The 14,450-nt window shown below is 37.8% G+C and overlaps 2 protein-coding genes and 1 non-coding gene across 4 annotated transcripts; 2 read left to right on the top strand and 1 right to left on the bottom strand.

The window, feature by feature from the left end:
* The first annotated feature begins 276 nt into the window (after positions 1 to 276).
* Positions 277 to 8,878, top strand: LOC133704712 (sulfate transporter 4.1, chloroplastic-like). Its single transcript, XM_062129639.1, has 17 exons — positions 277 to 725; positions 1,408 to 1,456; positions 1,885 to 2,086; positions 2,176 to 2,344; positions 2,855 to 2,920; positions 3,008 to 3,115; positions 4,165 to 4,272; positions 4,364 to 4,429; positions 4,690 to 4,750; positions 4,899 to 5,026; positions 5,342 to 5,383; positions 6,659 to 6,775; positions 7,081 to 7,132; positions 7,545 to 7,683; positions 7,768 to 7,856; positions 8,162 to 8,238; positions 8,338 to 8,878. The coding sequence occupies exons 1-17, from the start codon at positions 393 to 395 to the stop codon at positions 8,653 to 8,655; spliced, it is 2,124 nt and encodes a 707-aa protein (XP_061985623.1). The 5' UTR covers positions 277 to 392; the 3' UTR covers positions 8,656 to 8,878.
* A 243-nt stretch (positions 8,879 to 9,121) lies between these two features.
* On the top strand, positions 9,122 to 9,276 carry LOC133706092 (U12 minor spliceosomal RNA). Its single transcript, XR_009844437.1, has one exon. It is a non-coding gene; the product is annotated as a U12 minor spliceosomal RNA (small nuclear RNA).
* A 1,354-nt stretch (positions 9,277 to 10,630) lies between these two features.
* On the bottom strand, positions 10,631 to 14,086 carry LOC133704713 (glutathione S-transferase DHAR2-like). Of its 2 annotated transcripts, none has more exons than XM_062129641.1 (6): positions 13,891 to 14,086; positions 13,710 to 13,800; positions 12,984 to 13,127; positions 12,370 to 12,481; positions 12,120 to 12,260; positions 10,631 to 10,886 (listed from the first exon to the last, which is right to left on the bottom strand). In XM_062129641.1, exons 1-6 carry the CDS (start codon positions 13,946 to 13,948, stop codon positions 10,800 to 10,802), a joined length of 633 nt encoding a protein of 210 aa, XP_061985625.1. In that variant the 5' UTR covers positions 13,949 to 14,086; the 3' UTR covers positions 10,631 to 10,799. The 2 variants fall into 2 exon arrangements, with proteins under 2 accessions (XP_061985625.1, XP_061985624.1); XM_062129640.1 differs by having other exon boundaries at positions 12,364 to 12,481; positions 13,891 to 14,076.
* Positions 14,087 to 14,450: the final 364 nt, after the last annotated feature.

Below are 14,450 nucleotides of genomic sequence, written 5' to 3' on the forward strand. Positions count from 1 at the left end.
CCCAATCATTAGTTAACATGACAGCTTTCATCATTAATCAAACTTTCATTTAAAAAGCTGCACTCATATTTTCTTGTTTGATTTTTTCTGTTTTAGTTTCAACAATAATCCATACAGCTATCCAAGTTTTCAACGCGCTGAAACTAAATCCTTTTTATTTATTTTTGGTTTTACACAACTCGTCGACGCTGTGGAATCTAAAATATTCTAATGAATTTATTAATCTGGAATTTTGATAATCTACTGCTACACGTGATTTCCGTTGTGGTTCTTGTGGAGCCACGATAGAAAAGCAACTTGCCTTCCGCATCACAAGCTTGGGAAAGAGGGACCTGCGTGACTACTGTCCTCGTTTTTTTTTTTTTTTCAAATCCGACGCACCACCGGTGCGCATGGAGAGAACCTTCGCCTCTTCAGGCTCTCGGGATCTCCCCACAATCTCTGTACCCTCCTCTTCCTCTTCATCACTCGGACCCTCCATGCCGACCCGACCCGTCAAAATCATTCCTCTTCAACATCCAAACACGACGACGTCTCCCTCCTTGAATCCCCTGCCTGGGGCCCTGTTCTCGAGATGGACAGCAAAAGTTAAACGAACCACCCTGGCTCAGTGGATCGACACGTTTCTCCCATGTTGCCGTTGGATTAGAACTTATAAATGGCGCGAGTATTTCCAGCCTGATCTCATGGCCGGTCTCACCGTCGGTGTCATGCTCGTTCCCCAGGTAATTCCACTCCTTCTCTTTACAAAAAGAATCTGCAATCCTCCTTTGCTAGTTAGCTATAAGCCGCTGAATTTCTTCAAGTGTTTGGCTCTAAGGAAAATGAAAGAAAAGAAAAAAGTCGACGACTCTGCAGCTGTTTTCAGTTTCTCTAAGTTGTCCGAGTCGAACTCAGCTAATTTTGATTTTGCTTTCTTTTCTATTCAATCAGTTGCTGAGTTAAGTAACTTGTTAATCTTTCTTTCTTTCTTTTTTCTGTAATTTTCGTGTGCTTTCTCGGTAACCAAACAGAGTCTTACAGTTGTCAACAGTTCACGTAGTGCATGTCTCTGCCTTGTTTGATTAGTCATGGTTGTTGCGGAGGCAATTACTCAACTGAGATTGATTGGATTCACTGGATTTGGTTTTACTGGAGATGCTGTTTAGATTGAGAGAATTTTTCAAGGATTAATGATATTATTTTTTTGTTTTAGATTAGGTCGTGTTTGGTTAAATGACGTGTTGAGTGTGGAATTTCGATATGTCTGCAACCAAACACAGCCTTCTGTGATTTTGCTCTTTCCCTCTGAGTCAGATTTTAGCATATTAAACGTAATATAATGTTGCTGCTAGCATTGTGTATTATTTAAGATTTATGTAGACTGGTTGGATTATTCATTCATTTATTTTTTGTTGTAATGAACAGGCAATGTCTTATGCGAAATTGGCAGGACTGCACCCAATTTATGGATTATGTAAGTTACCATAAGATCAAAACTGCTATAAATCTTACTTCTTTTGATAAGGTTTTTGTTGAAAACATGGTCATGAATGTTCGGATTCAGAAATTCCCTGTAATAGCATAGTTCTTGCAGTGCTTGCCAAGAAAAATTCTGTGGCAGAATTTTAAAGCACAAAAATATGATAAAATAAATAATTTATAATTCAGTTTGATAATAATTAGATATCGTAGCACCTTACACAGATGAAAGATGATCTAATCATGACAGCATCTATTATCTTTTGAACTGATATCATAGTTCGATTATTTTACATATATATGATGACTTCTAGGTATTGGTTTTCTTCTCTCACCTCACTTCACCATACCATCACATATGCCACTCCCCCCCCCCCCCCCTCTTTTTAACTCTAGAATGGTTGTGTTGGTTTTGCAAGGTAGACACTGGTTTTGTACCGATATTTGTGTATGCCATATTTGGGTCATCTCGGCAACTTGCAATTGGACCGGTGGCATTGGTTTCTCTGCTAGTCTCTAATGTATTGGGTGGAATTGTCAATTCATCTGATGAGTTATACACAGAACTTGCGATATTATTGGCATTTATGGTTGGAATATTGGAATGCATAATGGCACTTTTGAGGTACTACGTTCAATGTATTAGTTATAAAATTTCTTTCGCATTCTGAATTCATTAAGCTATTAATATGCGTGTTTTCCTCTTTGCTGTAGGCTTGGATGGCTTATCCGCTTCATCAGCCACTCTGTGATTTCTGGCTTCACTAGTGCTTCAGCCATTGTTATTGCACTGTCCCAAGCAAAGTATTTCTTGGGGTATGATATTGTACGAAGTAGCAAGATTGTGCCGTTGATTAAAAGCATAATATCTGGAGCACATAAGGTATGGATTATTCATGTTGAGAGATAATTTGTTGCAATCTGTTATTTGTGGCTTGTTAAATTAAGAGAATAGTTTTACATATTTTAGGGTCACGAAGGGCTTATCGAAAAAGGTGTTCTGGCCCAATGATTAAATTGTGTGAAGTGGATGGTGGTAATTTTTTGCATGTAGTCATATGGTAGTACCATGATCCCGATCTTGCCCCATGTTTCTGGCAGCTACCATTTTTTTTTTTTATATATATATATATGAATTGGCTGCTACCAATCTTCAACCACTGGTTTTATGATTGTTTGATGGCTGATAACTAGAACTTCATGTTATAATATTTTTAAAAACTTGAGTTTATGCACCCTGAATTTCCCCTTTATAATTTATTTTTAGTCCTTTTATTTAATGTGATTTGTGAATCAACTAGCTGTGATCTTATCTTCCTGTTCGATGTTTGCTGTTATTTACTACCACTCATCAATTCTTTCTTTAACAACAGGTGATGTTTTCCTTTTGTAGTTCTCTTGGCCTCCTTTTGTGATGGGATCTTGCATTCTTGCAATACTTTTGGTCATGAAACATTTGGTATGAAATCACTTAAGATTTTAGTGGTAACTGGTAGGAAGTGTCTCTTCCTGGATCTCGTTTATGACATCAAATTTTTATTTTAAGGGAAAATCAAGGAAGCAGTTCAGGTTCCTACGGGCAGCAGGTCCACTTACAGGAGTTGTTTTGGGTACACTTCTTGTGAAAATGTTTCATCCATCCTCGATTTCTTTGGTGAGAATGACATATAAAGTGAATGCATCGTAAAGCTATTTATTTCATATATAAGAATAGATTTATCGATCCTTTATCTCCCTGATGAGATGAGGTAATTTGAATGCTGATCCCTTTCTAATGTCTACGCTCTTTTCTAAGTAGTGCTTGTTTATTCTGTTCTGTTTTTGTTTTTTTTTTCCCACTCATCTTATAACCTCAATCTCTACACCAAGTTGATGAACATTTTGTAGTTTGGAGACTCACATTTTGCATTGTGAGAGACAGTTTTTTGTGTTTTATGTGATTTTTTACCTGGATTTATTTACAATAACAAAATGTAGAAAAAGAAACATCTCAGCTTTTGCCTTGGAACTCAAGTTTTATTGTCACATCTTACTGGACTGTCCTTATGTGTCTGGAATCTAGTTGATTTGAATGTGCTACAGCTGGTTGCTACGAGGCATTTGCTTTCTACCAATCTTAGCTACAAGGCCAATTTGATCTATGCTTTAATTGGACTCTCCTAAGCCCAAGTATCTGAGAAATTCCGTGTTTCGTTTCATTGCCTACATTGAAACCACGTTATTTTTAGAACTGCCAATATGCCATTTACTGGCTTAATATTTGTTTCATTGCTCCAACCTAGAATAATCGTTCTAGATTTAGGGTACTTGTCTTCACAGTGTCACTGAATTTCCATTGTCGTAGGAATTTAACTGAGAGAACAATCAATATGTCCAACCTCTTCTCTCTTTGAACAACCAAGGACCGAATTTTGCATGTAATAATAGTTTTGGATCTTAGGGAGGATGTAACATGAGGTAGAGGAATGCAAAACCAGCAAAGTGGTTTTCCTGCTTCACTAGGTCATTCCTGTCCTGTCACAGAGTTGACACTATTATTGATCTTGGCGAATGAAACTTTGGATTCCAAATAAACTTCATGGTAACATGTTTTATTTATAAATGTTTTCTCTCAACTGTTTCCTTGTTTGGTGAATGCCATATTTCCATTTCAAACAAATCATCCCAGAATTGACAGGGATTAAAAGTATGGCGTTGTTTTAGGTAGGAGAGATACCCCAGGGACTCCCAAGCTTCTCTTTTCCGAAAAAATTCGAGTATGCAAAGTCTTTAATTCCAACAGCAATGCTTATTACTGGAGTAGCCATATTGGTAAGAGAGGTTTTGAGGATCATCTGCTTGCAATACTGCTTTTTAAATTTGAGTTGTTCCGCATCCATTCAAATTAATCTTTGAAATTTAGGAATCTGTTGGGATTGCTAAAGCATTGGCAGCAAAGAATGGGTATGAGTTGGATTCAAGTCAAGAGGTATGTTTTAGAAATAGAAATGGAAGGTGCCGATAAGCATTTTGTTTTTTGAGGGTGAATGTAGCATACTAGATGCCTCCATTCTCCATGAATATAGGATGATCACCCCTGCTACAAACTTTTATTTGTGCTAGTTGATTTCCTTTTTGGTTGTGCAAATAAATAAGAGGCCTAATTGAAACTTATTGGCTGGTTCTCTATTTATGGTCTAGACTTTAGCATAACAAAATGAATTTTTAACTTTGTTTCTCTTTCAACAGTTGTTCGGTCTTGGTTTGGCCAATATCATGGGCTCATTATTTTCAGCATACCCTTCAACAGGTGGGATTTCTGGGAGGTGCTAAAAGCTCCAAGTTTAACCATGGATTTGACTTTGATAACCTGTTTTTGTCCTTCATCATCTGTTTATTCCTGAAGTTTGTATTGGAATGTCATTCAATAAAATGAGAGCTTCTTTTTCTATAAGCAGGCTCATTTTCTAGGTCAGCTGTAAATAATGAAGGTGGGGCTAAAACCGGCTTATCTGGAGTTGTAGCTGGAATAATTATGGGCTGTTCTCTTTTATTCTTGACTCCGTTATTTGAATACATACCACAGGTTTGTTTCTATGTCCCTGCTGTTACATTTGTTTTGCAATAAAAAGGTTGTGAAAACTGTAGAGAAAGAGGCTGTCTGGACAGTATTCTGTCATGTCTATCAAATAAATTCTGACTTGAAGCGCTCTGCAATTCTTGTCCTAGAAAATTAATGTGTTTGAGATGTGTGATAGTACCAAGCAAATCACTTTTCAATGCCTTTTCCCCTTATCTAAAGTATCATTGTCGTTATCATTGTGTTCGTTGAGGAGCCTAAATATTCTTTTATTTCAAATTGGAAGCTAATTGAGGATTTTGTGGTTTCTACTCTTTGCAGTGTGCTCTAGCTGCAATAGTAGTATCTGCTGTGATGGGCCTGGTAAGTATGATAAAATCACAAGCTGAGGAATCGACTACAAATTCTGTTTAACATCTATGCTTTCCAAGTTTGTCTTTTTTTCTTGGTAATAAAAGGGGCTAAACGCCCAGAGTAACAAGAATTTATATACAGACTAGACGGGGAATAGCTACCCCAATAATATCTTGATACAGTAGATTAGACATTCCAACTGGCAAGGAATCAAAATAGTGAGTTCCAATCTCCATAGAAAGGGCTTGATTGGCCAACTAATCCACACACTGATTACCTTCCTTATAAGTATGACTCGTATAAATCTCCCAATCACGCTTGAGAAAACTCATAACCTCGTTGAATAATGGATCGTGAATGAATGAGGAAGAGACCTTATTAGTAGCATCAACTAGAACCTTACAATCCATTTCCAAAATAACTTTCTTGAAACCACACGGCCAAGCCAGTTGAAGACCCAAGACTGCTGCCCAGAGGTCAATTTTAAATGAAGAACACATTCTATATTAGCCATAAAACCATGTAGCACACGACCACCACCATTGATGTTTTACATTTGTCTATGGATTACATCACCAATGTACATAAGCTGAATTTCTAATTTAAAGAACAAGTTTTCCCCTACATTTGGCTTCTCTGTGGCAAGCAGGAGTCTTACTCAGAATATATTATATATGGGTTTTATATGACTATCTACTATCTCTGCTAGCTAGCGATCTTTCATTTCTATGACATAACTGTCCGAATATTCACTTTTGGATTTTGCATCACATGTGAAATTGAAGTTTTGGAGATTGTTATTGTATTTTTCAAGTTACATCGTTTACAAGGTTAAGATGCATATTTCTCAATGAAAAAACAAAACAAAAAAGAACAAAGAAAAAAATGAGCCATGAAGAAGTTCTACTATAATTTCATGTTTTTAAAGTATTTATGGCTCAAAATCATTTTTGTACCTTTTTGTCTTTGAAAGCTACATGCTGTGGGACAAAGCATTCAAGCATATTGATATGAAGCTCCAATAGACTGAAACTTCCATATCATTTTAAATCATCAGTTTGTATTGGCTCTCCAAGCAAGGTCATATGTGATGGCAAGAGTAGAGATAATCAAATGAATAATATTAGAGCACAAATCCTTCTAAGTTGAGTTTGGTAGTTGGTGCTCATTTGTACCTGTGTTGGTATTGGAAAGTGAATTGTACTCGTTACCACCTTGCTTGGATTGTGGCTTAAATCCTATTTATATTTATTTATTTATTTCCTTGGATGTCTATCATTTCAGGTGGATTATGATGAGGCTATCTTCTTATGGCGTGTGGATAAGAAAGATTTTGTTCTTTGGATCATTACCAGTACTACAACATTGTTCCTTGGGATTGAGATTGGTGTCCTTGTTGGGGTGAGTGTTTAAAGAAGTAATGTTAGACGTGATGATTTGGACAGTAAAATATGAGATTTATGCACTGGTTATCTGAAATCTGCAAACACTTCATGTCAGCTGCCTTCTCGGCTTATTTATAAGATGCTGAATCTATCAACCTCTTTTTCGTTCAAGTGCAATAGTTTGACATAATCTTGCGAAGTCCTTTTAGGTCCCCAGTTTGACATAACTCTGAGACAATTTGGTTGATAATCCTTTACCATGCCACTGGTTGTATATATTGTGCATGCATTACTTACTCTAAATTGGTTTTGAAACTGCAGGTTGGTGCATCACTTGCTTTTGTCATCCACGAATCTGCAAATCCACACATTGGTAAGTGGGACTTGTTACATCATAGTATTTATGTGTGTTAGGATTAGGTTTAATTGTTCTCTAAATCCCAGTAGATCTGTATTATCTGCTCTGTGTAATCATTATTATGAGCTTTGTCATTTGCTTCATCATATCAACTATGGCAATGACATTATCTGCATCTTCATTATGGCTCTATTTGATTTTTTTTCTTCCTGTTTGAACTTCTAAAAGATCAAATTTCCCTAGAAGCCCTTTTTATCCCGATAAATGGTCAAATTTTTGGGTGGTCTGGGAACTGGAGATAAAGGCTGCAAGCTTCAGACTGATGCACTTTTTTGTTGAAAATCATATTACATTGGTTCTGAATTATTGTAGATACGTTTATAGTTTAAGCCTGCATTTAATAATTTTAATTTGGTGTACACTGCAGCTGTCTTGGGACGTCTTCCTGGCACCACCGTCTACAGAAATATTGAACAGTATCCAGAAGCATATACTTACAATGGAATTGTAATTGTTCGCATTGATGCACCCATCTATTTTGCTAATATAAGTTTCATAAAAGACAGGTGAAATTTTGTGTTCCCCTAAATTAATATAACCCGGGATTTCAAGTTCTTTGGAGTTTAGGTTAGTGGTATTTCCTTTGTCAGGTTACGGGAATACGAAGTTGATGCTGACAAATCTTCCAGACGTGGACCAGAAGTTGAAAAGATTTATTTTGTGATTTTAGAGATGTCACGTAAGTCTTATTCATCCTAATCTAAGATTTTATACTTGCAAAAGTCACTTTCGGCCACCAAAACTGTTTGCTTTGTTTTTCACGTCTTTCTGTTTTCCATGTACATGTTTTTATGCTGATTCAGTTTTTTGTTCTTATGAAATATTTTGTGTTATAGCCACTGGGTTCAGTGATTTTAGCATGGCGTTATCATTAAAGCCATAACTTTTTTCGTTCTGATTTTTCATGTATGCTATTGAAGCTGAAAAAATAAGGTTCATTAAACAATCCACTTACCTATACCCCAAATATTTCTTATTTTGTAGCTATTACATACATAGACTCCAGTGCTGTTCAAGCATTGAAAGACTTGCACCAGGAGTACAATTCACGGGACATTCAGGTTGAGTGTCTGTTTTTGTGGAAGTCACGATCAAGTACAAGTTGTTCATTTTATATAGAGACACAGTATAATCTCTGCTTTTTGTTGTGCCTTTTGCAGATCTGTATTTCCAATCCAAACCGAGATGTTCTGCTGACCTTAACAAAAGCTGGTATTGTAGAGCTTCTTGGTAAGGAGCGGTACTTTGTGAGAGTGCATGATGCTGTTCAAGTTTGCCTTCAGCATGTTCAGAGCTTAAGCCAATCTCCTAAGAAACAAGATCCATTTGCTGAGGATAAACCAAGAATCTTTAAAAGGTTATCGAAGCAGAGGGAAGAGGATTTATCAATAGCAGAGTTAGAGTCAGGTGATAATAAAACCTCTGCTCCCAAGTATACAAAGCCGCACTTGGAGCCATTGTTGTCTCGAAAGTCTTGAAATTTGCTTGATTATTTTTATGAACATATGATGCCGATTTTTCAAGGCACTGCGTATATATGATATCTGTCTCTAAATCATTGATTATAAGGTTCGATTGCTTGCTTGCATGCATGCTTTACTGTTGTAAAATGCAATGCAATACTCGTCGTAAGGTTTGTTTTCTTTTGGAGTCATGAGATTGTAATCTGTATTATACAAAACAATGCCATTCATTGCGTCAGTTTGTATCGCTCCTTCACTCTGTTTATATTTAGCAATCCGTATCATGTTACCTCCAGCCACGAGCACTAAAATCCCTGGTAGGAATCTACTCGCGGAGAGCTGTGTGGACTTTGCAGCCCGCGTTGAAAGCGGCATAGTTGATGCGAGGGTGAAATCTCATCATGCAGTCCCACATCGGAAAAACGACAACCCTTCTCCAAGTGAGGTACTATAAATAATCTATTGCTACCATCTAAAAAATTTGCCTTAAACTAATGAGTAAGGAAAACAAAGCGAGAGGTGGGAGCCGCTCGCCGCGCCGACACAGTTTGTGCGCATGAATTTGTGGAGGGGTTATAGGCTGGCCGAGCGTTGACGCTGCTTACTTTGCAGAACTCGCTTGCGCGGGCCTCCCTATTTTCCCACCCCCTTAATCAACCATAAAGTTTCCACAATCCATTTCTGGGGTTGTTCCTTTTTAATTTAATTTGTTCTCTTTCTTGGTGCGGTGTTTTTCCTTAATGTTTATTGTCTCGAAAGTAGAAGCTATATGCTCTGGCAAGCTGTCGCTGCCCTCCTTGTACAGGTGGACAAACGGCTGTCTCGCTTATAAGATACAAGTGGATTGTAGCTCATGGAAAATTGATGACAAAGAGTCACTAGACATGACCCATGCTGTCCTTGCTCTCAGAGGAGAGTGGAGGATGTGATTCATGCCCTAAGAGATTGTCCAGCAGCCCATTCCGACTAGAAGCAGACGGTAATTTTTGCTGCTAATTTGAGAAAGTGGTTAATGAGCAGCCTTTCTAGCAATGAAAAGACACGGGAAGGGTGGCCTTGGCATACGGTGTTTGGAATAGTAGTTTGGTTCATTTGGAAATCCAGAAATGAAAAGGTATTTGGTGGCGGCTCAGGTTTTTCTGATTATTCTATAGCTGCCATTCGGAATATGATGGTGGACACTTCAATTGTCAATAAGGGTGTTGACATCTCAGGTAGGAAAAAGTCTGAAGTCAGTTGGGTTGGATGGGAATATTCTCAGGAGGAATTGTTTAAGTTGAATGTAGATGGGTGCAGTAAAGGCAATCCTGGTGTGGCAGGAGCTGGAGGGCTGATCAGAGATAGTATGGGAACCTGGATGCAAAATTTCGCAGTCAACACGGGTATATGCACTTCAGTTAGAGCAGAGCTTTGGGCAGTAGTCACTGGCTTAGATCTTGCATGGACCCTTGGATTATGTCAGGTAATTCTAGACACGGATTCGATTTTAGTTGTCGGTTTGATTAAGAAATCTAGTACTAAAAGTGATTCTAATAATGCTTTGATCACTCAAGTTAAGGAAGCCCTAGCTAGGGAATGGGAAATCAGAGTTCAACATACAATTCAGGAGGGGAATACAGCAGCAGATTGGGTGGCCAATTACGGCTCGATAAAAAATCCTTTCATTAGAGATAGATGGATAGTTCATGACTTATCTGCAGGTTTGTATTCAACTTTATATTGTAACCTGACTGGGTAAGTTATTCCTCGTCTAATTCGGTCTAATTTGTTCAAGGTTCACCTTGGAATCCAAGCCAACGTGGAGAGCCAAGTGGTGGTGTAGCATTTCCAGCAAATGGAAAATCTCGGAGGGATAATGCAGTCCAGCTTCAACTCGAATTATTAATGGATGACAACGGAGCAAAGTAACAGAATGGACATTAGCCAGTGCTCCAATAACAGAGCTAGATTAAAATAATGCCAGCCATTTCAAATTAATAGGCCACTGCACTGATAGGTTAATGGATTTTATTAGATAATAGAGCACCCCCCTGCGTGTATCTTATAGTTTTAGATTTCTAACATACACCAGGCTCAGCACTTCTTTCTTTTCCTGATGGAGAAGGCTCAACCACCACATTACATGACTAGGTTCCGATATCTTATAATCTGGAACTAATTCATGCGTTGACCTTTGGCTCCCATCCAGCAATGACATGTTCCTCGGCAGCTCTTGTCTCCTTGAAAGATTCACGGGAGAACAACAACTGCAAAGCAAGAGCAACGATATTTTTTTAATCATTTTCCAACTCCAACAATTCAGGGGGATTTGGGTTCTATATTTCTACTGACCTAAATCGTAACAGTTCAAAACAACAAAAATTCAGAAATCAAATAACACCATTCAAACACTTCTTCATCAGTCAACCATCAAGTAATATCAGTATTTTGAAGGTGACTAGACTTCACCTGCTTCTGGCTCTATTTCAAATAAACTTCACCTAACAGCCAACGTGATAAAGTTCTTTCCCAGAGTCTTAGCGCATCAATTATTATAGCAATTCAATATAATGATTTTTGTATCTTGAGCACAAAATACATGAAAGGCAAAAGGCCCTTGTGAATTCCTTACTTCCCTTACGGTTCAAAGGCATGGGCTTCAGGAAATTTAGTCCTAGGAGGATACATCCTATGGTGCACTGTTCAAGCCTACTCCTATGGTAATAATATCAGAGCACTTGCTCATAGCAAAGCAGATTTCTTAATGTTGGTTTTGCTTCCATGCATCAAACAATTGAATCTAAAACACTTTATGAATCTACAACTCCAAGAGTTTAAGCCATCTCTTAAGCTGACACAACAACGTAATAATATCAACTGGGAATTGGTTTAACATATCTTGCAATGATACCCTTCTTTAAGCGCAAAGAATACAGATGCATTTGGTGGCCGGGAAAAGGGCATCATGTGCCAAACCTATCTACATTGTAAGATCCGCCGAAACCAGGGCTTATACAACTCAGCTACATCCCTGGAAAAGGTTCTGGCTTCCTAATGCAGGATGATGTGACCCCATCAAATGGATAGCATTAACATCATGGTATTCGATGAATCTGCCCCAGACCTCTACACCAACCTTGACAAGGAAGAGGGCATCTTCACACAAGTATAAAAACTTCATTTTATTTTTCTACCAGCTAGTTCTATCTCTTTGAGCACCTGATAATCCTCAGGCACAAGCAGCCCCCATATCATATGCACCAATGAGCAATAAGATAGTAATGTGCCAAGAAGCGAGATGAATGATTAATCAGGTCATCAGGTGTGTGAAGGCGGTTAGCGAACCTACCATCTCATATGAATGATTAATATCATGACCAAAAACAGCATACATAAAAACAGCTTGTCATAGTTTTAGATCCATCATTCATTTGATTGAAGTCAAATCTGAAACAACAAACAAGCGCGTAATCACAGGATAACAAAAAAAGATAGAGTACCTTAATGTAGTTGAGGACATGTGTCAAATTGTCAGGGATAGTCCAGTTCTTGAAATGGCCAAGAGCAACCTCAAGATGGTAAAGCTTCGGAGCCAAGCTCAAATCCACTGCTGTGATCTTTTCCCCAGCAATGAAAGGACCCTGATAACATGCTCCAATAAATTAGATTGCACTTCAAAACTGAAAAGTCAAACAGAACCATAAACTCTTCAAAGATAAGTCTGTGTTTCAAATTTATACATACGTGCACCTTGAGATGCCCATCCAATGCCTTCAATTCCTCAAGCAAAGCCTGCTCAGTTCCATCATTGGGATCCTTGCTCTTCAAGAACTTAACAAAAGATGGGAATATCTTCGAACCCCTGTAGTTCCACATGGTTTATATTGCAAATTAATCTCTGTTGATAACCTTCTAGTGGCAGCCAATGAGAATAGAAGCATGACCACACAAAATACATCCGAAAACAACCTCAAGCATAGATCAGTTTGTTGTTATAATAATTAGAAAACATGTCCTACAATAATGCATCCCTGGAAGAAGAATAAAAAAAGCTACGAGTAAGAAGATTTTTTTATGATGATTTATCATGAAATGAGAACAAATATAAGAGACATGAAGAATTTTTGCACACTGCCATTTCCACATAAACGGCGAGGAGAAAGCACCGTAAATTTAAGCACAGAAAACAAAAAAGAATCAGTGGTTGATGATAGAGAGAGAAAGAGATTTACAAACAATATCTATCTCGAAAATTCAGCAACTTCTCGTATTTACATCATTCAGTAGAAAAAAATAATCCAGCAAAACTATCACATCCGCATTCAAACTGCTGGAGATAGTAAAGGAAGGTGAAAGATGCTTACACAGAGGCAAATTCCGGAGGAGTGGCAAGAGGGGGTTCAGGGTTTTTCTCCTCTAAGATACCAACAATCACGTCAGAATCTGCGACCCATTTGTCATCAATTTTCACCACTGGGACCTTTCCTTCCGGGCTTATCTCCAAAAACCTATCAAAACAACAACCTCCCGAATCTCAATCCATCATGACGCATAAAATCTACAAAATCACACATGCATTTTTCATGCCTATTCAATTTGATCATATCAAGGGTACTCTAGTCATTAAAGCTCCGTTGATCCATAGTTTATGATACCGGTTGTTATCAATAATGTTGAATCCTCTTCACACGTTAAAGCATTCATTTCATATCTGAGTTAAAAAAAAAGACGATCTTAGATTAAAACAATGATATTGCCCTCTAAGATCGTTTTTAAATAGAGTGTTCTCAGTGGTTAACTAAATGAGGGGCTTTTTTTCCCTCGAAGTCAACAATAACCATTACAACTAGCAGGTATCTTCTTAAGCAAATAGCATATATATATACAGGCACACTCACACACATGTGGAGCACATGGAGACATTAAAAACAACAGCTACAAGTAATCCAACACGGCAAGAAAAGCTTCAATATTACACATGTAGGAAATAAAACATAGATACAACAGGAACCCATTTTCTGCACTCAACAACCTCAAACTGCAATAAACACAACTATTCTGAAGACTGATAGATGTGATCGTTTTAATACCACTGAGGTTTATCACCCAGATTGATGAGATGAGACTTGTATGGAATTTTCTTCTCTTCCAGACTCAACAGAACTCTCTGGCAAAATGGGCCTAAAACAGCAAAAATACACAAGTCCAATCAAAACCCGGGTTTAAAATCACAAACAAACGACACCCAAAAAAACATCAAACAAAACTTACAATCTCCGAGAATATTAGGGGCACCAACAGCAGCTTTGACACAGATCTCTAAAGCCATTATTTCTGTCCGTGGGAGAAATAGCAGTGAAAGGTTGACGGGGGTAGAGACCGAGAGAGTGAATCGTAGGAATTGGTGACAGGTGAAAAACTAGTGGCTTATTTATTTTGTGATTATGATGGCTGTTGGACCGGAGCGAACTGGACCGGACCGGACCAGAAAAGATACGGGCACATGTTATGCTTTGTGGGGTTCAGGATAATATTAGTATATTCTAGGTTTTGAGGAGACGTGTTATATATGTGAGTTATTTCAGAAAGGTTTATTACAGAAAGGTTGTTTCTTGATCCAGAAACAACTTGCCTTTTCTGAAAGCCATTTACCCTTCCAATTTCGAACAGAATTTTTATAATCAAGACCCTAAAGAATGAAATTACAGGAATGTTTTTCTAGATCTTTTTTTTTCTTCAAATTTGAACTCGAGATGATGGAAACTTGTTTATGGTCCGGTGTTTGAGATTCTGACTGGATTGTTTATGATCTTCTGTCGACCTTGTTTTTT

The sequence above is a fragment of the Populus nigra genome, chromosome 10 (assembly GCF_951802175.1).
Source record: "Populus nigra chromosome 10, ddPopNigr1.1, whole genome shotgun sequence".
Classification (NCBI taxonomy): Eukaryota; Viridiplantae; Streptophyta; class Magnoliopsida; order Malpighiales; family Salicaceae; genus Populus; species Populus nigra.